Below are 27,241 nucleotides of genomic sequence, written 5' to 3' on the forward strand. Positions count from 1 at the left end.
TCTATAATGAGTGAGATGTTGAGCTCAGAAAGAGGAAGAGGTGTTAGTATTGTCCATTGCGTAGCTTGGGAGTAAGTTTTTCTAGAAAAGGAAAAAACATAGTGTGAAGGTGTTATGTGGAATGTTGGATATTTTATAATCATTATTATTATTTATTTATTTGTATAACTTTTTTTTACCAAACCCCTACTCTGTTTTATGTAAGCAATCCTTCAATGTATGAAATGTATTGCATAACAGGTACTTTTTAGCTGCCTTTTTAAATAAGTGTATTTTTGCAATTTCTTTTACCTCTTTTGGTAATTTATTGTACAGTTTTATTCCTTGGTAGAAAATGCTGTTTTGAGTTTTATGTTTATTTTTTCTTGGCAAATGTAGGTTGAGTCTGGCTCTTGTTCCACAGTCATGAACAGAACTTTTCGTGCAGTAATTACCAATGTTATGTGTACAACTGACTGGTAAATGTATTCGCATGGAGCAGTTAAAATCCCCAGTGTTTTGAACAGATCTTTACAATGAGCTCGACTACCATTTTGGGTTATGATTCTTATGCCTCTTTTCTTGAGTTTGAAAATTGTGTTCATATTTTGTGCAGATGTTCCCCAAAAAAGAATACCGTAGCTAAGAATTGAGTGTACGTATGAATAGTATGTAACTAAAAGACACTGCATGTTACACACTGATGATGGGATTCTAAGGGCATAACACAATGATGACATTCTGTTTGCAAGTACCTTTGTGTGTTCACACTACTTCAACTGAGAACCAATATTCATTCCGAGAAATTTTGCATTTGTTACACAGTCTATAGAGGTGCCATCTACATTTAATTTAACATTGTCATTTTCCCTCTTCAAACTGAAATTCATGGCATTAGTTTTCTTTATGTTCAATGTCACTTTATTACTTATTGACCAGTCATAAACTTCCTTGAGAGCTTCATTTGCTTTCTAAGCAAGGAGTCATCAGCGAAGAGAATTTTTTCACCATGAGTAACCTCACTGGGAAAGTCGTTGATGTGTATCAGGTATAGTATTGGTCCTAATATGCTATCTTGTGGAACCCCTATATTAATATATTTTGGTTTTGATAAGTGTTTCACTAAATGTTTAGATCTATTTGAAGTATGTGTTACCTCTTCTCTTTGTACCCCATCTGCTTGGTATGATCGAAACCAGTCATTAGCTAACCCTCTTATTCCTAATGCCTGTAATTTATTTAATAGAATCTTGTGGTCAATGTATCAAAGGCCTTAGAAAGATCCAAAAATATGTCTGTGACACACTCATCTTTGTCAAGAGCATCAAGGACAACCTTTGTGAGAATTCTACTATGGCTGACACTGTATTTTAGCCACTTCGGAAACCAAACTGTGATTCGCTTAAAAGATGATGTTTATTCAGGTAATTCATTACTCTGTCTTTCATAATTGCTTATATTATTTTTGAGAATGGTGTAAGCAGGGAAATGGACTGGTAATTTTCTGTGTTATCTGCATTACCTTTCTCAAACAGAGGTATAACTCTTGCCTGTTTTAACTGCTCTGGAAATGTCCCTGATGTGAAGGATTCATTTATTATATTTGTTAAGGGGCCTTGTATAATCTCTATGCATTGTTTCAGTACACACATTGGTACTTCATCTAAACCTACTGACTTTTTATTTTTTAGTTTTTGAACAGTTTTATTGACTTCATTCCCTGTGGTTAGAAGTAACATCATTGTATTTAGTGCAACATTATTTACAGGTGTTAGATTTGTTTTGAAGAATTTTTGCTGTAACTTCTCTGCAATACTTGAAAAATGCTCATTTACATAGTTTTCTAAGTGTTGTGGATCATTTATTACCTTATCCCCCTCCCTCAGCAGTATGTTATTGTGCATTTCTTTTCCTCTCACCATTTCCTTTTTTATAACATTCAAGACTGCTTTGCTTTTATTCTCTGTGTTATATATTATTTTGTCATTAAATGACTTTTTTACAGCAATCAGCACCTTCCTATAGATCTTTTTGTATTTATGATAGAAATTTATGAATTCTGGATCATTGCAACTCTTTTTCATGGAACTGAGGTATTTAAGTGTTTAGGAGGACTTCTTAATACCTGCTGTTATCCATCTGTTTTTGTGAGATGTTGGTACATACATGCATACTTTTGGAAATGCCTTTTCAAAGTTCAATTTAAATAATGTGAAGAATTTATTCACTCCATCCCAGCTTTGTTTTGCTAGTTCCTTTGAAAAATGTGTTATTTTGATTTCTGATAGGTGCCATTTGTAGGCTTGTAGTTTAGGGAATGATTTGATGTCTGACTTTACTGTTGTTATTTGACAGAGATGACCTGATAGTCTGAGATCTTTTACGGCAACATCACATTTTTCCCTGTCAATATTTGTGGCCACATGGTCAATTACTGATGCAGGCATTGTAGTAACCCTTGTTGTCTTATTGACCAATAGGGACATGCCAAAACTTTGAAGGATATTGTATTGTACGATACTGGGAAGTGCAATGTAAAATACAAATAACGGAGCTAACCTGCTCACCCTCCCTCCCACCCCATCCAACTCCTCTGCCTTACACACGCGCGCACGCGCGCGCGCGCACGCACACACACACACACACACACACACACACACACACACACACACACGCAGTGGCATCCAAATGTGATTTTTGTTCACCTAATTGAAAGAAATTTGGTAATCATAATTAATTACACTCTTATTCACATGCTGTTGTCAGATGTACTTAGTGGCTATTTTTGAAGCAATGTTATTTTTTTGTGATATACAGGCCAACATTGTGAGTCTGACATGAGTACACATCCGTGTAATGCTAATCCGTGTGAAAATAATGGAACTTGTCATGTGCAAGACAAAACTTACAAATGCTCGTGTCTACCAGGTATGTAGTGTAAACACCTCAGAGTGACACAGATTTAAGTTCATGAAGAGCTAATAATATATAAGTAACATATATTTCTGATTTCACAAAACAGATGGACCCTGGTTCTCTTAATACCATTAGTACTGATATTGCTGGTAATACTTTTGTAGGCAGAAGTAATGGAATTATTTCAGATCTTTTTTCATATGTGTTGTGAGTGAGTTCTAACAAAAGTGGTGTGTGTGTGTGTGTGTGTGTGTGTGTGTGTGTGTGTGTGTGTGTGTGTGAGTGAGTGAGTGAGAGAGAGAGAGAGAGAGAGAGAAGAAGAAGAAGAAGAAGAAGAAGAAGACAAGACTTAACTGATAAGTCAGTATGCAAAGTCAGTATGCAAAGTTTGCATATTGACTTATCAATTGGTCCTTGTTATCTTTCTTTGTTTCTTTTTTATTTTCATTTATTTCTTTGCTTTCATTCATGAACCTCTGTCTATGGTTCTTTTTCTCCTCATAATTAACATTATAAGCATTCTGAAGTCACTAATTTTCAGTAAGTCTCAATTAACTTCTGCAATTTCAATTCATCTTTTACTTTAATTTCATAGCCTTGTTTGCTCTGACTGACTTTCAAACTGTGTGCGCTTGTTTTGCCCCTGCGAGATGCACATTTCAGTCTCAGCAGTGTGTGTTTCTTTGCTAACTTTTTTGTGTTGCTTAAGCCCTATATTTAAGACCACATGATCATTGCAGCTGTCTTATGTTTGTTTATAGATGTTCTCAGGTAATCCCTACAACTCTAAAGTTGCATCTTGTGTCTTTCTACAATCACTGACAATTGGAGAAAGTTTCATTATGTTTTTAATGTTGAGGTGATTCACAGTAAAGTGGTTTTCAACAGGAAAATGTAATAGAAATCATAAACAATGTGTTTCCTACTTTCAAAAAAATTATGTTTATTGTTTTTTGTTAGGGATTTACACCTCCTTAGACTGTAGTGATATGGTCTGTAACTTTTCATGTACTAAAAAAAAATGTAATTTTAACATAATTCTGTTTCATTTGTTAGTCAACATTGAGAGTTCAGTTACATAAAATCAGACACTATGACTGATTTTATTTCTGAGTTTTGTTTGTGTTTGTAGGATTCGAGGGTCACAGATGTGAGATCGATATTGATGATTGTGTGTCTAGTCCTTGTAGGAATGGAGCAACATGTGTGGACCAAGTAAATAGTTATTATTGCAACTGCAGCCATGGGTGAGTGAGAAATAATACATGTACTTTTAAATATTGTAAGCAAAACATCCATTTTGTAGAAAATAAGAATGTAGGTTCAAAATACAATAAAAGGGAAACCAGCACTGAGTAAACCACTCAGTCAGACAACAGAAACATTTTTAAGTGATGTGATTTGCAGTAGTAAAAGGAGGGTGTTCTATCACATAGACATCACCATCAGCTTAGTCACCTGTACAGATACATACAGCACCACAGTAGCCTGGAAATGAAGTGAAGACCATAAAGAAAATCACCTTCCAGTTTGAAGCAGAAACATCATAGAGAACCAACATAATTTTATGAAACAAAATGAAGATTAAGTTATCCCCTTCCCTCTCTATCTCTTCCTCCCCACCATTCCACCCACCCTCCCTCCCTCAAATAAATAGTGTGCAATCTCAAGACATAGCATACTAAGCTGCTCAAAGAACAAAACCTTATCTGGTCATAGTTTGTTACAGAAGCAGCACAGTATAGAGTAGCTGCCTCATAATAGTGTTGAAGTTGAGTAACTGTATTTGAGTCGGTTAGGCAGTGCACTACCATTACTTTTTAATGTCTCAGTTCATATTTCTGCACAGCTGTGTGAACCAAATCTATTGGCTCACCAGTCTGAAATGCAAATGATGCAACAGTTTTGTTGGACTTCATTCCAAGACTGCTCCTAACTCATATAGTGTGGCAAGTCTAATGCCAGAGTCTGAGGTATGAGTCTGCAATATGTGTGGCAGTGGTAGCCTACCTCACTATTACTGCTCCTGATGCAATGCTCAGCACAGCACTTGTGTCATACGTAAAACATTCTGTAACAGAGAAGAGTGCTGCAAAGTTTTTCAGTTTTGGTCTGGTGCACAACTGACAACTTTGAGTTCCATACAATGCTCCTTATCATGAACTTCATGCTAATTTTTCTCCATAGGTTTAATTTTTGTTTGACAGCATCAATTGCGTCTGCCATATCAGTTATCAAATGATTTTTCCCTTGCATTGTGAGACTTAATGAATTAATTTAATCTGTGTTGTTGACTGTAAAAGTGAAGTCAGCAAATCGACAGTGACCACAGAGATTCCTGTGTTCTTTTCCACTTATCGCTAGGAATATTGCTATCTCTTCTCGCAAATTAAGGAACATTGTGAGAACTCATCCATGACTTAACCACCTAACTTCAGAGGTATGGAATATTGGCATATTTGGCTTCGACATCAGGCAAGAATTCAGTGTGACCAAATATAGGTCACTGTATGGACAATAACATTCAATATACCACTTACTTTTACTGATTTAGCATATAGTGCTTCTGTGTTTCGGGCAATGAATGGCAGCTGTCAACGAGGTCCCAGCAAATTTCAGTTTCTCCCTTAATCGAGCTAGTAAGACTACTTTGATTCCTGACACTGATGGTGCACTGTCTTATGTGATACTGATCAGCCACTTCCATTCCACTCCAGAGGAATCAATTAACATCTCCACAGCATCAAAAATGCTCTTGACAGTGGTGGTATCCTTAAGTGACATTAAACTTAGAAGCTCCTCCATCATCAACTAGGTGTTGACTTGCAGCATGAAAATCACCATCTGGGCTGAATCTGACACATCAGTAAGTTGTCAAGTACGAAGGAAAATGCTATGAACTTGGATGCTGTTTGAGGCAGCAGACACTGTACAGTGGCAGCCATCACAGCAATGTGCCGTACTACTTTATGTCAAGAAAGGGCTACTTGCTCAAACTTTGACACTTCTGCTTGCCACAAAACTTTAACTGTCTCTGCTATACATTTTTTCTGCCTGCCATGAAACCTTTACTGTTTATACTATATTTTTCTTAATGTGCTATCCATCACAAAATGTTCTTCTATGCCTTGCAGTTTTGAAAGTTATTTTGTAACTCACATGTAGTGATAGCCCCCTGATGTCATCTTCCTTCTTTAGAAACAAATTGTACATTTTTAAATGGTTATAACTGCAAATTGTACTCAAAATGATGATTATCTTTCACATTTGTAAACAGGTTTCTTCTGTTACTGCATGTACTTAGTTATATATTTATATACTTCTTTCTTTATACTTTCATAACATGTAACTCTGTTTTTTCCGAAGGGTAGCCTTCAGTTCACCTATCATTCTCTCCTGTTCACCAGAAGACATGTGCATCATATAATTTTTGTGGCTGGCGGTGTACTGATGTTCCAGGGTGTGTTTCTTTCCATTTCATAACACCGTGATGGCATATTAAGTGCTTCGCATAGCCTTCAAACAATATGAAGATGTAAAACAATTCCCATTTCATATTGAATGGTGTCTCCATTTTTCTTTACTTTGTCAAGCTCATAGATGGCATAAAATTCCCAATGCAAAATGTATATCTAATTTAACACTACTGGCTGCTGTAGCAAACTGCTTGGCATGTGGCAAGGTGACTGCCTTGCTTTTGCAGTGTACAGCTGCAGTCTTCCTTTTCTTTTTCCTCCTCATCCCTCAGCCCCACTCGGTGTTGCACTCAGAGCACTAGGCAGGAGTGCAATTAGAGCGTTTGCTCCCTCTGAGCACTGTTTGGCCAGGCCTGGCCTAATTAATATCCATGTCCCAAGAATGAAGTCTCTCTGCTACATTCAGTTAGCTTTTACATCTATATGTAATTGTACATGACAACATTTGCAAGATTGGTGTGTGCATGTAGCGGTTCTTCACATTTCGTGGTTGTTATGAAAGTGCTATTATAACCTTCAGTCAGCCATTCCTTGTCCAGAACAATAACTGAAGTACACAACTTATGCCTTTCTCTTTAGTGTGATGTGAGTGCAGTAGTCACATAAATATATAAAAATAGAAGAGTCTCCACCTTTTTCACATGCATCTCATTAGCACCAGATGCAGATGGTGCTGCAGTAGTGATGTCCAGATCAACTGTCAGTATGGACAGAGTGCTTTCAGAAGTATTATTCACATTGATCAAAGAAATAGTAGGTCCTGAAGAAACTGAACTGCACTGGAAGAATATCCTAAAGTCTAATTGTACATTCTTCCAAGATACTTGATAGATTTAGTTCCATAGATTGCTGTTAAAAATAATTGGTAATGAAATGTGGCTCTACCAAAACAATCCAGAGATAATGTGGCAGTTGTATTCCTGGATCTGTGATGTTGTGTGTTTAACAAAACTGGAGGGGAGTAATTACTATGTTGAGTTTGGGAGGGGGGGAGGGGGGGGGGGGGGTCAGTAGCATCTCCCGTATAGCCGAAGTTGGGGCCCCATTTTTTTTTTTTTTTTTTTCCCTTAACTCAAAAGAGAAATAAACTACATGTAAACATTTTCTTGAGTCCTTTGGAACAACTGTGCTCCTGCATGAAGCAGTCCAGAATAATGTAACGACAGAGGAATATTTTTGTCCCCCCATTGAGTCTTTTAGGGAATTCATGGATCAATGCAACTTGAAGGATATTTATTGAGAAGAGCTGAAAGAAAGGATTTGGAAAAACAGACATTTACATTAGTTTTTCAAAAGACTTGTAATGTCATAATTGTGTGTCAAACAAAAGGTAATTATAAGTCTTACAAAGATTAATTTTGTACTTTGAACTATTAGGTTGGTGCATAAGTTTGTAGTGTTTTTGTTTTGTATATTGGCATTTTAATTGCTATAGGTTTATTTATTGGTGGTTTGTTTTTAAATTGTATTTTCATTTGGTGATGATGAATGGAGCTGTGGACCCTGGAAAAAGGAGTGCCAAGTGGAGAAATCAGAACAATTTCGACACCTTCTTCTGTTTGAGTTCAGTAGAGGAGTGACAGCTGTCGAGGCAGCCAGAAACGTTTGCGGCATGTGTGGGGATAATGCCATTGGACAGACCACAGCAAGAAAATGGTTTTCTCATTTTAAGACGGATCGTTTTGACATTAGTGACTCTCCACATTCAGGAAAACTTTCCGGGTTTCGTGAAGGTTGTTTAAACACATTAATCCACAATGATGCACGTCAGTGCACTCAAGAACTGGCAGCTCTGATGAATCATGACCATTCCACCATTGTGCGACATTCACATGCTATGGGGAAGGTTCAAAAATTGAGTCTGTGGGTACCACCTACCCTAAACCAAAATAGCAAAAATCAGTAGGTGGCCATATGTGCATCTCTCCTTGCTTGTCAATTGGCTTATGAACAACAGTGAATGTTCCTATTCTGTATTGTTAGTGGTGACAAGAAAGGGTGTCTTTATGTTAACGTAAGGAAAAGAAAGGAATAGTTGCGTCCAAACAAAGCAGCAGCTTCGTGTACAAAGACTTGCGCACATGCATAAAAGATAACTGATGTACTTTCACTCATGATGGGTGCGATTTCAGAGGGTGGGCACCCATGCAATTCACAGGCACGCTATAGAGACTACCTGCATCGGCCTCCTGGTGCACTCTGATGAGCCGCCAAAGAAGCAGCATTATGTAAGCAATTACAAATGAGTGCTCAGCTTATTCCTTATGCTGTATTATTGTTGTCCACTCAACATGATCAGTGCTACGCACAACTTGTATCTTACGTGTTGCTCTATAAAGTATTATGTTCCCTAAATCGTGTTTGTTCTTGCTATAACAAACTTGGTGACGAGTGAGGGTTATGTTTCCTCTGCATGTTAATGTCAGTGCTAAGTCACCCAACAAACATCTCGATGGAAGAAATACTCAGATGTCTCATTGCCCAGCAGCAAGCTTTTGCAGACAACAGCAAGCATGCACCACGTCTCCCAGCCAAGCGATGTCTGCATGTTCATGGCAGGTCACTCTCCTTTCAGTGCAACCATCATCCTTTCTTGCATCGGCTGAAGATTGGGACTCCTATGAGACATGGTTACACCAACACTTCCAAGATTTTCCCTTGGGTAATGCAAACCAGTGTATGGCTTTCTTTCTTTCTCAGCTTTCACCACGCATCTATCAGCTGTTGTGCCAATTTGCCCCTTTGCAATAATCAGCCAACTTATCATTTGATGAAATGTCCAAGCGTCTCTTAACCTATTACTGTGACAGAGTGCAAGTCATTTTGACGCACATAGAATTTTACTGTTGTCAGAAACACCTTAACCAGTCTTATGAATTTGTCACTAGTACCCATCACAAATCCTATGCTGATCATGTGAGGCTATTATTGGCCTGGCCCCGAATAGGGAAGTCCACAAAAAAGCACTTCAGTGTGAGGATCTGACGCTCATGTTTGAGTTCAATATAGCATGGTCCTTTGAAGTGTCTCAGACCACAGGCGATCAGATAGCTACATGGGGGAGGTATCGAAAGTTGCTCAGACAACCCATGTTAGGCACACAGCAAGTGTTCAGAATGATAGGGGAGCTGCTGCACCAGTACAACCTTCAACTCAGTTTTGCCTGGGGCAGCATCGGTTATGGCCACAGCAGCAACAGGCTGTGTCACAACAGTGGGCACGTGCTCTCCTTCCATCTTACTTGTACTGCTTTGTCTATCACAAGTGTGCTGTGTGTCCTAATCACTCATCATCATTTCATCCCCATCGACGTGCAAGTCGCCGAAGTGGCGTCAAATCGAAAGACTTGCACCAGGCGAACGGTCTACCCGACGGGAGGCCCTCGTCACACGACATTTCATTTCATTGGGCACTTTGAAACAATTGTCGAAAGAAAGGCCACATTGCATCAGTTTGTAACTCCTCTATGAACATGGTGGACACAGCAGTACTGATGGGCATAAACTGTATCTCTACAATGGCTCTTTCCCTGAACAAATTTTTTATTGACTTGTGTGTGTTTAATAAACCGTTAAAAATCCAAGTGGACACAGGAGCTGCAGTGACTTTAATAAATGCACAAACGTATGTGGACTTGGCTCGCCTCCCCTCCCCACACACAGGTTTTGCAGAAGTTGGTTAGCTACAATAAGCAGCAGATTCTGAGCCTAGGTCATCCCCCCTCCCCTGTCTTTTACAAAGGTATTTTTCACCATCTCACTTTCCTTGTTGTGCATGATTCCGATACTGCAGACCTGTTGTGGTTAGATGCGTTTAATGCTTTTGGTTCCTCCATTGCAGATGAGGTAAATTTAGTGTCAGATCGAGTTCCGTATCAGCAGCTGGAGTCCCTCTGCTCTGAGTTTTCGTCTCTGTTTTCCCCTGGACTAGATTGTGTGTTTTCAGGCCTACATTACCATGAAAGAGTCTGCCAACCTTCATTTTTTTTGGGGGGTGATAGGTACCTATCGCATTGTGTGACTCTATCAAGGTTGAATTAGACCATTTGGCATCACTCAGTGTCATTTTTATTTCTTCCAGTGAATGGGCTACACCACTGTTCATTGTTAAGAAGCTGATGGCTAAGCTTCGTATCTGGGGTGACACGAGTGTCATGATTAATGCATAGTATGAGTGACAGGTACATAACCTTTGGTCACTAATTTTCCAAGATTGATTTGTTGGAAGCCATACCTCCAGCTCCCATTGGGTGAGACTACTGGGCGCCTTCTCATTGTCAGTACATCTTTCAGCCTATATCATTAACTACTCTTGCCTTCTGGTGCCCACAATTTTTCAGCACCTTTTAGAACAACTGACAGCCTTTGTACCCGGCTGCATCAATTACCTCGACGATGTCGTTGTTTTGGGTTCTTCCACTGAGGACCACCTTAGCAACCTCTGATTGTTGTTTCCTGTTTTGCAGTCTATGGGTCTCAAGTGCATTGCCAAATCTAAGTTCCTTCACCCATCAATTGAGTATCTAGATTTTGAGGTTTATCACACAGGGGTCAAGCCACTGTGTCACCATATTGATGCAATTACGTCTTTGCCACAGTCGACCTCTGCTAAGGAAGTGCAGGTGTTTCTAGATAAAGTTGCGTACTGCCATAAGTATTTATGGCATGCATCCACTGTTACTCAGCCATTGCTGCATGCACTTTTGTGTAAAAATGAGCCTTTTTTATGATCCACAGCTTGTGATCTAGCACTTGCTTTGTTTAAATCTAAGCTTTAATCTGCCCCATGTCTTGTCATTATTCAGCCAGCTCAGCATCTCGTGTTGGCTTCAGATGCCTCTCAGCATGGCTTTATTGCAGTGTTGGTGAACAAATACTCTATGTGATCAAAAGTAACCAGTCACCCCACCCAAAACACAGGTTTTTCATATTAGGTGCACTGTGCTGCCATCTACTGCCGGATACACCATATCAGCGACCTCAGTAGTCATTAGACATTGTGAGAGAGGAGAAGGGGTGCTCCACGGAACTCATGGACTTCAAATGTGGTCAGGTGATTGGGTGTCAGTTGTGTCATACATCTGTACATGAGATTTCGACATTCCTAAACATCCCTAGGTCTGCTGTTTCCAATGTGATAGTGAAGTGGAAAAATGAAGGGACATGTACAGCACAAAAGCGTACAGAGCGACCTCATCTGTTGACTGACAGAGACCGCCAACAGTTAAAGAGGGTAGTAATGTGTAATAGGCAGACATCTATCCAGATCATCACAGAGGAATTCCAAACTGCATCAGGATCCACTGCAAGTACTATGACAGTTAGGTGGGAGGTGAGAAAACTTGAATTTCATGGTCGAGCGGCTGCTCGTAAACCACACATCACACCGTTAAATGCCAAACGACACTTCGCTTGGTTTAAGGAGCGTAAACGTTGTATGATTGAACAGTGGAAAAAAGTTGTGCGGAGTGACAAATCATGGTACACAATGTGGTGATCTGATGGCAGGGTGTGGGTATGGTGAATGCCCAGTGAACATCATCTGCCAGTGTGTGTAGTGCCAACAGTAAAATTCGGCGGCGGTGGTGTTGTGGTGTGGTCGTGTTTTTCATGGAGGGGGCTTGCACCCTTTATTGTTTTTCATGGCACTATCACAGCACAGGCCTACATTGATGCTTTAAGCACCTTCTTGCTTCCCACTGTTGAAGAGCAATTTGGGGATGACGATTGCATCTTTCAACACAATCGACCACCTGTTCATAATGCACAGTTTGTGGCTGCGTGGTTACACGACAATAATATCCCTGTAATGGACTGGCCTGCGCAGAATCCTGACTTGAATCCTACAGAACACCTTTGGGATGTTTTGGAATGCTGACTTCATGCCGGGCCCCACCAACTGACACCGATACCTATCCTCAGTGCACCACTCCATGAAGAATGGGCCTCCATTCCCCAAGAAACCTTCCAGAACCTGATTGAACATATGCCTGTGATGGTGGAAGCTGTCATCAAAGCTAAGGGTGGGCCAACACCATATTGAATTCCAGCATTACTGATATAGGGTGCCACAAACTTGTAAGTCATTTTCAGTCAAGTGTCCAGATACCTTTGATTACATAGTGCATGTCCTGGTTCATGTGAGTCTTGAACAGCCCATTGCTTATGCTTCTAAGACTTTACTCCCACTCAGCAGCAGTATTCTCAGATTGAAAAGGAGGCTTTAGCGATTGTGTTTTCCCTCAAGAAATTTCACATCTTCTCGCATGGTTCTAGGTTCCATTTAATCACGAGTCACAAGCTGTTGGTTGCTCTTTTTAACCCTTCGTCTGCCATACTGGACAAAACAGTCTTTCACTTGCAGTGGTGGGCTCTCTTCCTCTCCCGTTATCATTATCGGGTCCATTACTGGCCAATGGTGCAACATGCCAGCGCCAATGCCTTATCTCACCTTCCAATCAGGCCAGACCTGGCATTTGATCAGGACAAGTTGCTTTGTTTCTATTTACATACTGAGAACAAGAAAGTGGTTGATTCTTTTCCCACCAGAAGCATCACTGTAGCATGAGCTGTCGCCGTAGATCCTGTACTTAGTCAGGTCCTTTCTTTTGTGCAGCACATCCCGTCACTTCCACCAGCTGTGCCCGTACGTGTTGGACGTGTTCTGTAGGGCCCACCACCTCTCCAAGCCCTGCTGCTGCCGATGCCTCTTTTGCTAGGTCCTGTGTGGCTGTTGTCTGTGACACACCTGCTGATGTCTCTGTTGCTGACCACTAACCCGAGGACTTCGCTATGGAGGTGCTGTCCCTGGTACTGCCCTACGGCCTCTCACAAGTGGGAAGTCAGCACGCCAATATGCCCCCTCATCATTTCTGCCCCTACTGGCCAGTGCCTGCCCGCCACTTACTGCAGCAGCCGTCGTCGTTGGGCGATGAAGTGGATGTCAGCATTGTCATTGTCATTTTCTGTGACCCTTAATGTCAGAGTGTTGTAAGATCAGTGTTCTCTCTCTCTCTCTCTCTCTCTCTCTCTCGGTAAGAGTGCCTTTTTTTCTGTGCCATGCATTTTTATTTGCCTACCTTTTTTATGTATGTATGTTATTTTCCTGCCCCCTAGAAGGGAGGGTGTACCTTCACTCTTGAAGTGTGCAACTTCAAAGAGCACGCATCTTTTCTGTGTAGTTTACAGTCAGGCTTCTTGAGGTGACCTGGTGAGCTGCCCAAAAAACAGTGTCCACTCAATATGTTCAGTGCTACACACAACCTGTATATAAAGTACTATGTTCCCTAAATAATGTTTGTTCTTGCTCTGACAACAATGTTATGCATCTAGTGGATCAGTGATGGTGTGGTGTGCTATGAATTGCTTCCCTGAGGTGTAACCATCACTGCTGATATTTATTATCAAGAACTGAGACGTCTTGCAGACACAACCCAAGAAGATAGTGTGAAGTGATGCTACTCCACAATAACACTTGCCTGTATTCTGCTAGACTGACAAAAATGCTATACAGGAGTGGAATTGGGAAGTCATTCTACATCCACATTTATTCACCTGGTCTTGCACCCTCAGATTTTCACCTCTACTGCTCCCTATTGAACAAGCTTCAAGGAAGTTCCTTTCCAGATAAAAATGCTCTGCAAACATGGCTCGATGAGTTCTTTGCCTCCAAATCCTGTGAGTTCTACAGTTGCAGAATTGAAAATTTGCCCAGCATTGAGAGACTGTTGTAAATAGTGATGGACACTATATTATTGACGAGTCAAGTGTCTGTTTTGTGTATCTGTTGTGTTTATTGAACTTATGGAAAAATGCTATGAACTTGTGCACCAACCCAATATATTCTCTCCCTTTTGCCCCCCCCCCCCTCCCTTGCTCCCACCCATCCACCTACACACTGCTACCTCTCTCTCTCTCTCTCTCTCTCTCTCTCTCTCTCTCTCTCTCTCTCTCTCTCTAACTGATTATTGTAAAGAAACAAATGTTTTCTTTTTTTTAGGTTCACTGGCCTACATTGCGAGGAAAATATCAATGAATGTGAGGACAAACCTTGCCTCAATTCTCTCGGCTGCTTTGACAACTATGGCAGTTACACGTGCCAGTGTTCCCCTGGATTTGAAGGACAAAATTGTGAACTTGTAAGTTTTTGACTGATTTAGAATATAATTATTAAACTGTGTGACTGTTACAGATGGCAAGCAGGAAGTATAAGTGAGAATGCAGTGATCAGCAACTCATAGGTGTTTCTGAGAATTCTATGAGAAAACTGACTTTTGACAAATGGCTAATTTGTGCGTGCAAGATGCAGTACCTCATCAGATTGTAAATGTTTTCTGTAGTTGCAAGTGTGACTTAATTTTATGGCTGAGGCAGCAGCAGCAGCAGTTGGTGTTGTAGCAGTAGCAGTCGTAGTCGTAGTCGTAGTCGTAGCCGTTGTTGTTGTCGTTGTCGTCTTCAGTCTGTAGACTGGTTTGATGCTGTTGTCCACACCAGTCTGTCCTGTGCAAGTCTCTTCATTTTTGCAAAACTATAACAACCTCACACACTTGAAGCTGCTTACTGTAGTGCAACCTTGGTCTCAGTTTATAATTTTTATTATCCCCTGCCCCATCTGTTGCTCCCACTGCCCTCCATTACCAAATTCCTTGATGCCTCCTCAGGATGTGCTTTATCAACCAATGAGTTGATGCCTTATTTTAGTCAAAATGTGTGCATTGTATTCATGACAGTACAAAGATTGATTCGTTTATTTTTAAGTCAGTAGCACTGGAATAAGACCATGCATGACTGGAGAATTGTATTCTTCAGAGGTGGCTTCACATTTCAGTTTGCCAAATGATTCCCACTACACACACATCTGGAAGGGTAGTACAATCAAAGGAACATCCTGAAAAGAGACTAGTTTGGTGGTGCAGGAGTCCTAGTGTGGGGAGCCATCATGCTGTATGGGCATACAGAGTTTCACAATGTTGTTTGATTGAAGAAATACTACAACTGTCCAGAGGTCAAGAGATAAGGCACTGCAACCACATACGTGACTTTCTAGAAGTGGATCTGGTTCAGATTTAGTCTTCTTGTATGATAATGGACACTCACATCAAGCTACTATGGCAGACGAATTTTTCACAGATGAATATATCCACTACACAGACTACCCAATGAGGCTTTTCCCTTTATATTCTGTAGAATTTTAGAACATATGTAGAATCCATAGGAGATGAATTGCACTGTATCAACCACCACCCAACAGTCTTTTAGACATTCACACAGCTCTTTTACAGGAGTGTTGACTATTTTGTTGTTGTGGAAGCAATACTCCAGATTTGCTGATTTTTTAAAAAAGTGTGTTCTTAGTTTCAAAATTGTTCAGTTTTGCTGTTTTGACTTCCTGTTGTTTGCCATATATGTTATGGCTGAGCTCTGCATTGTTCTGTAACTCTTCCAACATTATGTTTAGGGAACGTGTTCTTTTTATCCCAATTGTACTGTACCTCTGGAAACTAGTTTAGATCAGAAAACTACCCAAGATATTCCTACGAAGGCATGGAGTGATGTGGCTACATACCTTTACACTTATGTTGTGAAATATTATTATTCTGTAGACTGTGGACATTCATGGAAGATAGGAATAAGAATTGAGATTCTTTTGGATTTTAATGATAATGTGATAATTCCCCAATTCATATTATATGATCAAGCAAATGTAGTCTATATGCAACAGATTATTTGATAATTTTCAGCAACTTTTCTACTGGTGCAAATTTTTCTAATGGGAATGTGTTAACTCAGCCATGAGTGTAGTGTTCAAAGACATAATAATACATATCATTACTTTGTGTAAGGAGTAAATTATCATCTTTATTTTTAGTAAAGAGCATTGTCAAAATTAAAAACCAAATTAAAATATTTATTGATCTGATGGAATTACATTTTCCTTGAGACATACGAATCTCAACTTTATCTTTGATAATGATAGAAGATAAAATTGAGACTCATATGGTTCCATCAGATCAAGAGATCTATGAATTAAGAAGGGGAAAATGCATTGAAGGCATGAATTGAAGTCTGTGTTAGGGAGAGCATTGGACTGTGGTAGTCCATGCAGTTGCGTTATCCATAGTGCTATGGTGGTGTAATTGTTTGCACATCAGCATAGTAAGCGAGAGACTCAGGTTCAAGTCCCACCCATGGCACAAATTTTAATTCATTCCTTCAACTTTTATCATTATCGAAGAAAAGATTGTGAATTTGCGACAACTATACACAACTGCATTGGACAACAATGGTCGTCACCAGTACATTCCTGAAGCACCACACCGGCGGCAACCGTGGGGAGCCAACATGACCTGAGTGGTTCCAGACTTGCACAGCAGTGACATCGCAAGTGAAGCACACTGCCTGCAATTGCTAGCAGCTGACATGATCTGAATGATTTCACACATGCATGGGGAATGACACTACTAGGCTCTGTCCCAAGGACACTGACCTTCAGCCAGCCACAACAAACACTCCTCCACATAGTGACAACATTCCTCTGACAGGTGCGCAGACATGATCCCAACTGTGTTGGTTCCACATTCACTTCAGCATCAAAGTGCGTAACTGATCTACACCATGCAACCTCCCAAGCACAAGATGCGATCCAAATTAGAACACGCAGTGACACCGCCCATAGCTCAAAATGTGGGCTGAACCAGTTTTGGCCAAATCCTAAGTGACAGCAGTGGACTCTAAGTGCTGGATCTCTTAACAAATCAATGCTTTCTGTTTGACACAGGTTCGGAAGCAAGTACCGTTCCCAGGAAGAACGTTCTTACCGAGCTTCCTACACTGGCTGTGCAACTATGTGCTGAAAACAACTTTCCTATAAAATTTTAAAGAATGCTGTAGACCTCGACCTCCAAAAAATATTTTCATGGCAATTTTTGGTCATGGATGTTCATGAACCAGTTTTAGACATGAAGTTCGTCCTTAACTGTCACCTATATCCAGATCTGAGACTGGGAACCCTACAGAAATCCAGTAGTGGAGAATCTTTACACAGCATGGCTTGTGGTCTACCACTATATACACAGCTGGTTTCATAGGACCCCAATCTGCAAGCACCTTCAATGTGTGCTATACACAGCCACTGTCTACAGCTACTAAATGATTGTCAAACATTAGAATCAGAGATACAGGAGATTACAAATTCTTCTGTAGTAAGTGAATTAAGCCACATGTTCTGATCTGCAGCACCTCCAATGCAGCAGCTACACACTTCTGCCCCAACTAATACCAATGGGACAGCAACTGTCATGGCATTGGAAGTGGACACACATAATACATCTGCAACACACTGCAACACATAGGCCACTAGCAATGCAGCTCAGTACGATGAAGTTTTCTCACAGTGCTCGTGCATCGTCAATGAGTGGTACCTCCGCCCGAAGGGATTCAGGTATGGCATCTCAACAGAGAAGCATTCACCATTAAACTTAGGATAAAATCAGTACCACACCAGTTTGCATGTTCAACAGACTGCTCACTAGAAGTTACAAACTTCCCAGTGACGTCGGTGCATCTGTGGTTATGTCAAGATTATCGGCTGTTTGGTTCCTTGCAATCACAGCTTCTAGGTTACAACAATCACCTACTAGCATGCGAGTAGATTCTGATGTCACTGCACCCACTACCCCATTGCCTCCACAGTCCAGCATCCCACAGCCACAAATCAATACAGATGACAAGCTGCTACAGCCGTCCCTGCTGATCTCCAACCTACCTCAGCCAATATCACCTGTATTGAAATGAGACAGGGATCACAACGCCATACTATGTTTTCTCTCATTCAGTGAGATATGGTCCAGCCATACCCTGCTTATTAGCCAGCCATAGCGCGGTTGGTCATGCATATATGTGCCAAAAGGAATGCATAATATTTGCTATGGAACGACATTACATATCCATGCCAAAAGAATTTAAAGATTTAATTGAAGATTGAAAAGCAAAAAATTATGGTGATCAATAGACACGATTCATAGTTCGGTACATCAAGAAGCACTTTGTTGTAAATTTGCAGGGGTGGGGCATGTGATGAAGTTGGTGGTACAAATAGTAAATTTCAGTCAGTCATACACATTACTGTACTGTCAGTTGGAACAGTTTTTGATGAAATTGAACAAACAGTATAGAGATTTTACATATTACTGCAAAGTATGTAGGTTAAGTCAAGAAGCATGTCTGGAGTGATTTTTTTTTAATTTAAAACCCAGTATTGTTGAATTTATGAAGGAGAAAGGAAAGCTGGGACAAAAATTAAAACTTTCAGAACGAATTGATGGCCGCGTATTTTAGATGGACTTGACTGCATACTGTCCACAGTAAGACATTGCAAGGGAGGGACAATTTATTTCTGATTTGTTGGAATTGTGGGGGGGGGGGGGGGGTGCATTTAAAATAAAAATCATCTGACAAAAAACACCTTCGCTTTCCCTCAGTTCACTGACGTGAAAGAAAATGTGAGTTTTGAAGAATTCATTGCGGCCTCCAAAAAAGTACAGGGATAGTTTTCTAAACATTTTGAAGACACTAAGAATCTTACATCTGATGATTTTCACGGGTTTGCAGCCAGGTTCCATCGTCCTGACGACAACACGATATTTCGGCGGACCATCTGGCCGCCATCTTCAGATGAGATTGAGTGCACAATCACGCTGGAACTGAAGAGACCTCAGATTTGGCAGCTCCTTTATACCGCGGGTACTGACCTTTGCGCGTGCGCGAGCAATGGAAGAGCTGCCCTCTGTGAGGCGAAGAATTGCAGTGGCACCAGCAGTGAAAACTCTCAAAAGTGAGGAATCGCAAAATTAAAATGCAGCCGGTTGGAAACCAGACCGTTGTTGTTTTATCTGTGATAAAATACGATTCCCACGTCTTGCTTAAAGGAAAACCTTTGTCTCTATTAATAATATCATCAGACAGACGTATTTCAATTGATTCTTTCAGTACACAATCCCAGTAACAGGAAGCCGAGGCAATAATTTGCGTCTCGTTGAAGGACATTTTGTGTCCTTCATTAAGACAGTGTTTGGGAACAGCTGATTTTTCCGGCTGGAGCAGACGTGTATGCCATCAATGTTCCATACATCGATCTTGAACTGTACGAATAGTCTGTCCAATGTAGGCCTTGCCACAGTGACAGGGAATCTTGTATACCCCAGGCTTCCTCAGTCCCAAATCATCTTTCACCTATCCAAGAAGGGATCTAGTTTTGGCCAAAGGCATAAGGATGCTTTTAATACCATATTTCCTGAGGATTCTTGAAATTTTCGAAGAAATGCTTCCCACGAAGGGTAAAAAAGCAACAGATTTGGAAGTGTCCACCGTTGGTTCTCGTGGGGGTCCAAATTGAAAAGCACGAGTAATTTGGTGATCAGAATACCCATTCTGCCTGAAGACAACCTTGAGGTGATCCAACTCCTGTTTCAAGTTATCGGAATCCGAAACAGCATAAGCCCTCTTGACCAGTGTGCGTAAAACTCCCAAGCGTTGATGTTGTCGATGACAACTTGTGGCATGGAGGTAGCGGTCCGTATGCGTAGGTTTTCGGTATACACTGTGACCAAAAGTCCCATTTTCTGTCTTATGTATTAAGACATCCAAAAATGGTAATGAAGGGCACCATATGTCCTTCAAAGAGACGCAAATTATTGCCTCGGCTTCCCGTTACTGGGATTGTGTATTGAAAGAATCAATTGAAATACGTCTGTCTGATGATATTATTAATAGAGACAAAGGTTTTCCTTTAAGCAAGACGTGGGAATCCTATTTTATCACAGATAAAACAACAACGGTCTGGGTTCCGACCGGCTGCATTTTAATTTTGCGATTCCTCGCTTTTGACAGTTTTCACCGCTGGCGCCACTGCAATTCTTCGCCTCACAGAGGGCAGCTCTTCCTTTGCTCGCACACGCGCAACGAACAGTACCCGCGGTATAAAGGAGCCGCTGAATCTGAGGTCTCTTCAGTTCTGGCGTGATTGTGCACTCAATCTCACCTGAAGATGGCGGCCAGATGGTCCGCGGAAATATCGTGTTGTTGTCAGGACGATGGAACCCGGCTGCAAACCCATGAAAATCATCAGTATTTGATACGCCGGGAAAATCTACGCTATCAATCTTACATCTGTTTTCATGCTGGTTACGAGACCGTTTGCCATTTCAGTTGAAAGTGCACGAATGCATTTGCAGATGGGATAGAGTGACTAGCAGTGTGATTCCCATTTAAAAGACAAATTCTTTTTTGTTAAAAGAGTAATGAAGTTGAAGTTGTGAGTATGGTAAAATATTTAGACTAACATGTGTGTCAAAGGCCTTTTTTTGATTACGAAACTAAATAAGTCACAATTATGTGGGAACCTGAGTGTGAAAATCTGTGAAATTGTCTGTGTCTGTCCAAATGTCAACAGTTTGCACCAGTTAAAAAGTATATCATGTCTTCATCATGGCAAAAATAATCAAATTTTTGTTTGTGATTTATGTTGTTAAGAAATATGAAATGTGAAACCAAATTGTGTGTAGTGCAACAGCATTGCCATTTAAATGCAGCATATTGATAGTTCCCCCCTCTTCTGCTTTCCCACACTCAGACAGCATGGCGTGGTGGTGGGGGAAGTGTGCGGTCAGGTGAGGCAGCTGTGGCTCTCGTGCCAGTGCACGGCTCGCTTGCCGAAATCTTAGGTGTCCTTATGTAGAGGATTTGTTGAATACAAATAAAAAGTTGAACATTGTAATGTTTGTGTGACTAGTTAATATTCAGCACTTCCTATACCCTGTTTGTGCTTATTGTTTATTTACACCATTATTTATATTCTACCTGCGATTTCCAGTATAGTTTTATTGTTGTCATCACCAATAGTGTTGGTTCTACCAAAGCATTAATGCAACTTCAAACAGTGATGCTTCTGTACCTTTGTTTCAGATTATAAATGAATGTTTGTCCAGCCCCTGTCTCAATGGTGCTACATGTGTGAACAAAGTTGGATCGTATACTTGCCAGTGCCTTCCTGGTTATACAGGGGATCATTGTGAAAACTTCACATTGGATTGTGATCGTATTCCGTGCCCTCCAAGTACACATTGTTTAGAAATGGCTGGTGTATATCACTGTGTGTGTAAACCTGGCTATAGAGGTAAGTGAACATATTGATGATACACGAGCTAAGCTAAAAATGACTTCTGATTGCATAATAACAATAAAAAAGAAGCTCATAGTGTTCATCGTACACTGTAATGTATGCAGATCCATTACTATATGTTGTAGTCACTACATATGTTGCTGAAATCCATCCTCTGTTTTATTGACCTTTGAACTTTTTATTTATTTTGAATATAGAAGAATAATTTGTTGTAGCTACTTAGCTAGTTGACAATATTTTACATCAATTCCTTATTTACTTGAAAATATTTCATAGTCAGTGAGGAGACAATTATCACTAAGGAATGTACCTGGACTGAAAGGCACTGGGTAAAAGGGAGAGAGAAAAGAAAAAAACTGTTTAGTGTAAATGTTTCATAAAGAATCCATGCAGGTAAGAAAATGATGCAGTTGATGAATGCCTCTTGTGTTTAATTCATATTGTCTACGTGTACAACATTTCACAATAAGCATCCTAAAATGCTATAAACTGGATTTGATTAATAATGTCGACTAAATTCTGCTCAGTTACCAGAACATTATCATCATTATGTCATTTTATTTCAATTTCTGTGCTATTGTTTGAGTATCTGCATTGCATGGAAAAGAAGCAACAGGTCCCCACCCTCTAAAATTGCAGTGTCAACGTCTTGGAAAGACAATTTGTAGAAAAACATTGAGATTTCTGTTAAGGAAATAAACTATGACTGCAATTTATTTTCAGTGCATTGTGTACTGTGAATACTTTGGTTTGGACTAGTTCAATTAAAAACACTGGATTAATTTAAAATGAACTTAAACAGTCTTGACCGCAAGAAACCTTTATTTTTGTGGCTGTCAGTTTGGGTCAGTTACTGACCATCTTGCCATTATGTTGGTGGGTTGTGGTGGTAAACAGAGCAGGCATTACGTGGAGTTCATAATGCCTACTCCGTTCACTGCCACCACCTACCAACATGGTATGAGGTCTGAAGATGATCAGTAACTGACCAAAACCAGTAACCACTAAAACAAAGGTTTCTTGCGGTCAAGACTGTTTACATTCATTTTAAAGTACTAAGGATAACTGCTGTTCTCCACGAGAGATATTCTCAAAAATTACTGGATTAATTTATAACCTGCTAGGAGAGGATAAAAACAATGCTTATGGAAGTGATGTTTGTATCATTAATGTAATATTTCACTCCTACAGTACTGGCCTAATTGTTTTAGTGTTAATAATGATTCTTTGTCTCACAGCCAATCATTGTGGTTGTTATTGGTAGATGGTCAAAGTTTCACTTCCTCATGTATTTTTTTCCTGTTTGCTTTTGTGGAAGGACTCTCCACATTTTACACTTTGCTTAAATCTTGCAATCAGTCTCAATGAATGCGTGCTATGTAAATACCCTGGTTTTGAAATAATGAACTATGTACTGTGACTGCTAGAGCTGAAAAGTGTGGACTCTAAACCTTAAGTAATCACAAAATACAAATACTGATGTATACAATTTTGTTGATACAATTTGAGAGGTAACAAATTTTCCAGAAAGTTTTCTTGATTTCCTAGACAAAATCTGCAGTTAGAAATGATGTAATAATGGCACTAAAATTAAAACATAATATATAACAGTGGGAAACAATAATAAGAATTTTGAAATAATAATTGCAAAAATGCATGAAGTTACGTTAAGAATAATAAAAGAATCATTTTTGGCTAATATTAATTAAAACTGCAAGAAAATGAAGTATCAGATAGTATAGTAATTTTATGGTTTTGCACTATTGACTGTTGATGTGAAATACGAATGTTTGTATTAGGCTAGGTATTTTTACAGTAGTAACTTGTCATTTACCATTTAACTAAATATGTGTGAAATTTTGATAGTCATACACTCCTCCAAAATCATTTGAGATTAAAAAGAAAAACTGAGCAATGTCTATTAATGATCCTATTATATTACAAAATAACTGTATTAGCAATCACAAAGTTGTTTTATATCTATCAGTGACACTCCAGCATCATATGAATAATATAAACAAAAAGTTTGCATAGTGCTTATAGTCCTGCATAATGCAAAATAGAAATACTGTAAAAACTGGTCCTCACATTATGAAATTAAACAAACATACAGAAGTCTACTACTGTAGAATTAAAATGTGCAACAATGTCGCATATTTCAGAAAAGACATGAAGTAGGTACAACATTTATGAGCAATGTACTAGTGACAAAATTCGTTACATGAGACATACCTATCTGAATTTCTTAGGCTTGTCTGTGTTGTGTTGACTGTCTACAAAGATTAATTCACACTACTTATATTTGCCTTTCTACTGGGATTTACTTTCTAATTTCAGCAATTTCAGGGATCAGTTGCACTGAACTTGACTTGTGTGATAGTAGCCAGTTTTGTAAAAATGGAGGCACTTGTTTCATCAGTGACAAAAGAGTTTGTGTTTGCCCACCAGGATTTACAGGTACGTGCTTCTGCATTTTAATATTATTCACATATTTAAATTATAATTTTGTCTTTCTTTTTTCCTATCATTTCTTACACATCCAATGTGTTGTCAGATAAATGAGAAACTGTAGTTGTATGCAAGCACATAGCACATATTGATAATTTATATTGCTTGGAAGTCATCCAAAATTAAAACACGAATTTTGTTATACACTGTTGCACCTGTAAGTGTTGCTGCTTTATTGCCACAAAGCAAGCACATGATGGACAGTTTTACAGATATCTTATTATTAGTGGTTGGACATTGTAGGTGGTTGGCACAGCAGTGATTTCTATCCTGTTTATCTCCCTGTCAAACACTCTACAATTCAACTACACAGTGAATGGTTACCTCTATTTCTTCCACTATTTGTTTTTTGCCCAGGGCTTTCCATTGTATTTGTTGATTACTAAGATGTTTTTAAGGATTAATTTAAATTTTGAGGAAGTGTGGCAGTAACTCATCAGCTAAATGAAGTTGAGATTAAAAATACTTTAAACTGAACGTAATCAAGTAATTTAGAATAACCATATCCATGGACGCATATTTTAAAAGACCTTTAACCCTTTAGTGCTGGCACAGGGTGCTGTGGACATCCCACACATTAAAAACGGCTCGTACCATTAGCTTAAATTTTCATAATTGTCTAAAATCCCTGTTAACTTTCTAACAGTAACATAAGAAATTAAATTGGAGTACACTAAATTTTGGTTATCGTTGTTGTTCAGTTGCCAAAAATATACAGTGGACTATTCAGGACACTTGCACCAGTCCTAATGTAACAAAAACCAAAATAATACCATGTGTCAGGTTTTTAGATTTTATGACCATTTCATTGTTGTTGCATTTCATGTTGTGCTATGTCAACCCATTGTTGTCCACTATTGCCATTCTAACCACTTATCAAGTGAAATAAAAGTCTTGGAGTCAGTTTGCTTTCAGTCACTGATGGTAACGTGTCAATGTACAGTTTGTGTACATATGAAGAAAACAAAGGTGAATACATAGGTTACATAAAGAAGATGAAGCAGGAGAAATGTATGACAATTCAGATTCAGAATCATCTGGATGAGTGAAGAACTGGAACATGAAACTGACACAGGGAGAAATAACTTTTGAAAATAATTTCTCAACGAAAAGGATGAAAAACCCTTTGCCGAGAAATATAAGGAGACAACCTCAAAATACTATTATACATCTAAAAGATGTGAGAGGTTCAGCCAGAATTGCAAAATTGATTCTTAGAGGGTGTGGGACACTAAAGTGCTGCTTGTGGGAGCATACAGGGCAACTTGGGGAAGGGGTAGTGCAGGACAGCTAGGTGCAGCCAGCAAGTTAGACGAAGGGCGGCGGTACAAAAAAGGAAAGAAGTAAAAAGTATGTGGGTTCATTAGTGGGATAGAACACTGCGTGGGAGCAGGAAAGGGGATAGGGAGGGTTATAGGAACATGGGATATATTGCAGAGAGAGTGCCGACCTATGCAGTTCAGAAAAATTGGGGTTGGTGGGAAGGATCAAGATAGCACAGGCTGTGAAGCAGTCATTGAAATGGAGAACGTTTTGTTAGCTCAGCAGCTGGGTGGTCCAGTTTCTCAGCCACAGTTTGTTAGTGGCTAGTCATTTGCACAGACATCTTGTTGATTGTCATGCCCACATGAAACGCTGCACAATAGTTATAGCTTAGCTAGTAGATCACATGAATGCTTTCATAGGTAGCACTGTGTTTGATGGGATAGGTGATGCTTGTGACCCGACTGGAGTAGGTGTGATGGTGGGAGGATGTATGGGACAGGTTTTGCATCTAGGTCTATTACAGGGATATGAGACATGAGGCAAGGGTTTGGGAAGAGTAGGGATGGATGAGGATATTGTGTAGGTTCAGTTGGTGGCGGAATGCCGCTGTGGGGAAGGATAGTGGGTAGTACATTCTTCATTTCAGGGCACAAGGAGAGGTAGTCGAAACCCTGGTGAAGAATGTGATTCATTTGCTCCATTCCTGGTTGATACTGATTCAGGAGGGAAATGCTCCTCTATGGCCAGATGGTGTGACTTTGGGAGCTGATGGGTGACTGGAGAGGTAAGACATGAGAGCTCTTTCTGTACAAGATTGGAAGGGCGATTACAGGCTGTGAAGGCCTCAGTGAGACCGTTGACATATTTCAAGAGGGAATACTCATCGCCTATGCGACAGCCATGAGTGGCTAGGCTGTATGGAAGGGACTTCTTGGTATGGATTGGACCACAGCCGTCTAAGCAGATGTGTTGCTGGTGGTTGGTAGATTTGATATGGATGGAGGCACTGCTGTAGCCATCTCTGAGATGTAGGTCAAGATCGAGGAAGGTCACTTGTTGGGTTGAGGAGGACCAGGTGAACCGAATGGGGGAGAAGGTGTTGAGGTTCTGGAGGAATGTGGATAGGGTGTCCTCACCTCCGATCAAGATCACGAAGATGTCATCAGTAAATCTGAACCATGTGAGGTATTTGGGATTCTGAGTGGCATAGGATGATACCATGCCGGTGTCTGGGGTACAGCAATGGACTGTACAGTGTAATAAAGGCCCTCACACATAATTAGGAAAATATATAGGTGGTGTGATACAGTTGGGAAGGAATATAGCTTTATGCAAAAGACATGCAGTGGGTCAGTACCTGGTGGGGAGTTCATAGATTTCACTGCAGATGGCAGTTTAAATTACATGCAGTTACATATCACAATGCAACACTGTTCAGGAGCATTTTTAGTTTTCATCCTGAAAGATCATTTAACATGTACATGGTCACCTCAGTTCTATGATTTTCAGGGACAGTTGCCTGGAAAGATGGGTTGCTACAGTTGATGTGTCAGCAGTACGCAATAATTGTAACATTGTTAGTAACAACAGTACATGGTAGTGAGTGCTTTGGTTTTTAATCTTTTATTTGGCATTGTAACTGGATGCACACCCTTTTCACTGTGCTGAAAGAATACATACTTGCATTGATGTACTAGTTGTATTCAATAAATTAACCTTGTCATCTAATAAGATCACTAGAGAGATTCACACTAAGAACCACTTACATGTCGTGAGAAAATTTCTTACTGTGCTGTTAAGCTAAACCACCAATTTATTATGAATTTTTCAATGAAGTAATTGATGCCCGATTATATATGTATAGAGGGGAGAGAACGATAGTGCTAGCTTGTTCGTATAATAAAGATGTAAACTTGTCA

General features: G+C 39.9%; 1 protein-coding gene across 1 annotated transcript in view; it reads left to right on the forward strand.

Annotated features, from left to right (window-relative positions):
- The window catches only part of LOC124721361 (protein crumbs), a 357,509-nt gene that overhangs the window by 132,261 nt on the left and 198,007 nt on the right, over positions 1-27,241 (forward strand). Inside the window, exons 6-10 of the mRNA XM_047246295.1 lie at positions 2,797-2,907; positions 4,028-4,142; positions 14,370-14,508; positions 21,332-21,542; positions 23,886-24,005. Coding sequence (XP_047102251.1) covers positions 2,797-2,907; positions 4,028-4,142; positions 14,370-14,508; positions 21,332-21,542; positions 23,886-24,005 — 696 coding nt within the window. The remainder of the gene's footprint in view (positions 1-2,796; positions 2,908-4,027; positions 4,143-14,369; positions 14,509-21,331; positions 21,543-23,885; positions 24,006-27,241) is intronic.

The sequence above is a fragment of the Schistocerca piceifrons genome, chromosome X (genome assembly GCF_021461385.2).
Source record: "Schistocerca piceifrons isolate TAMUIC-IGC-003096 chromosome X, iqSchPice1.1, whole genome shotgun sequence".
Classification (NCBI taxonomy): domain Eukaryota; kingdom Metazoa; phylum Arthropoda; class Insecta; order Orthoptera; family Acrididae; genus Schistocerca; species Schistocerca piceifrons.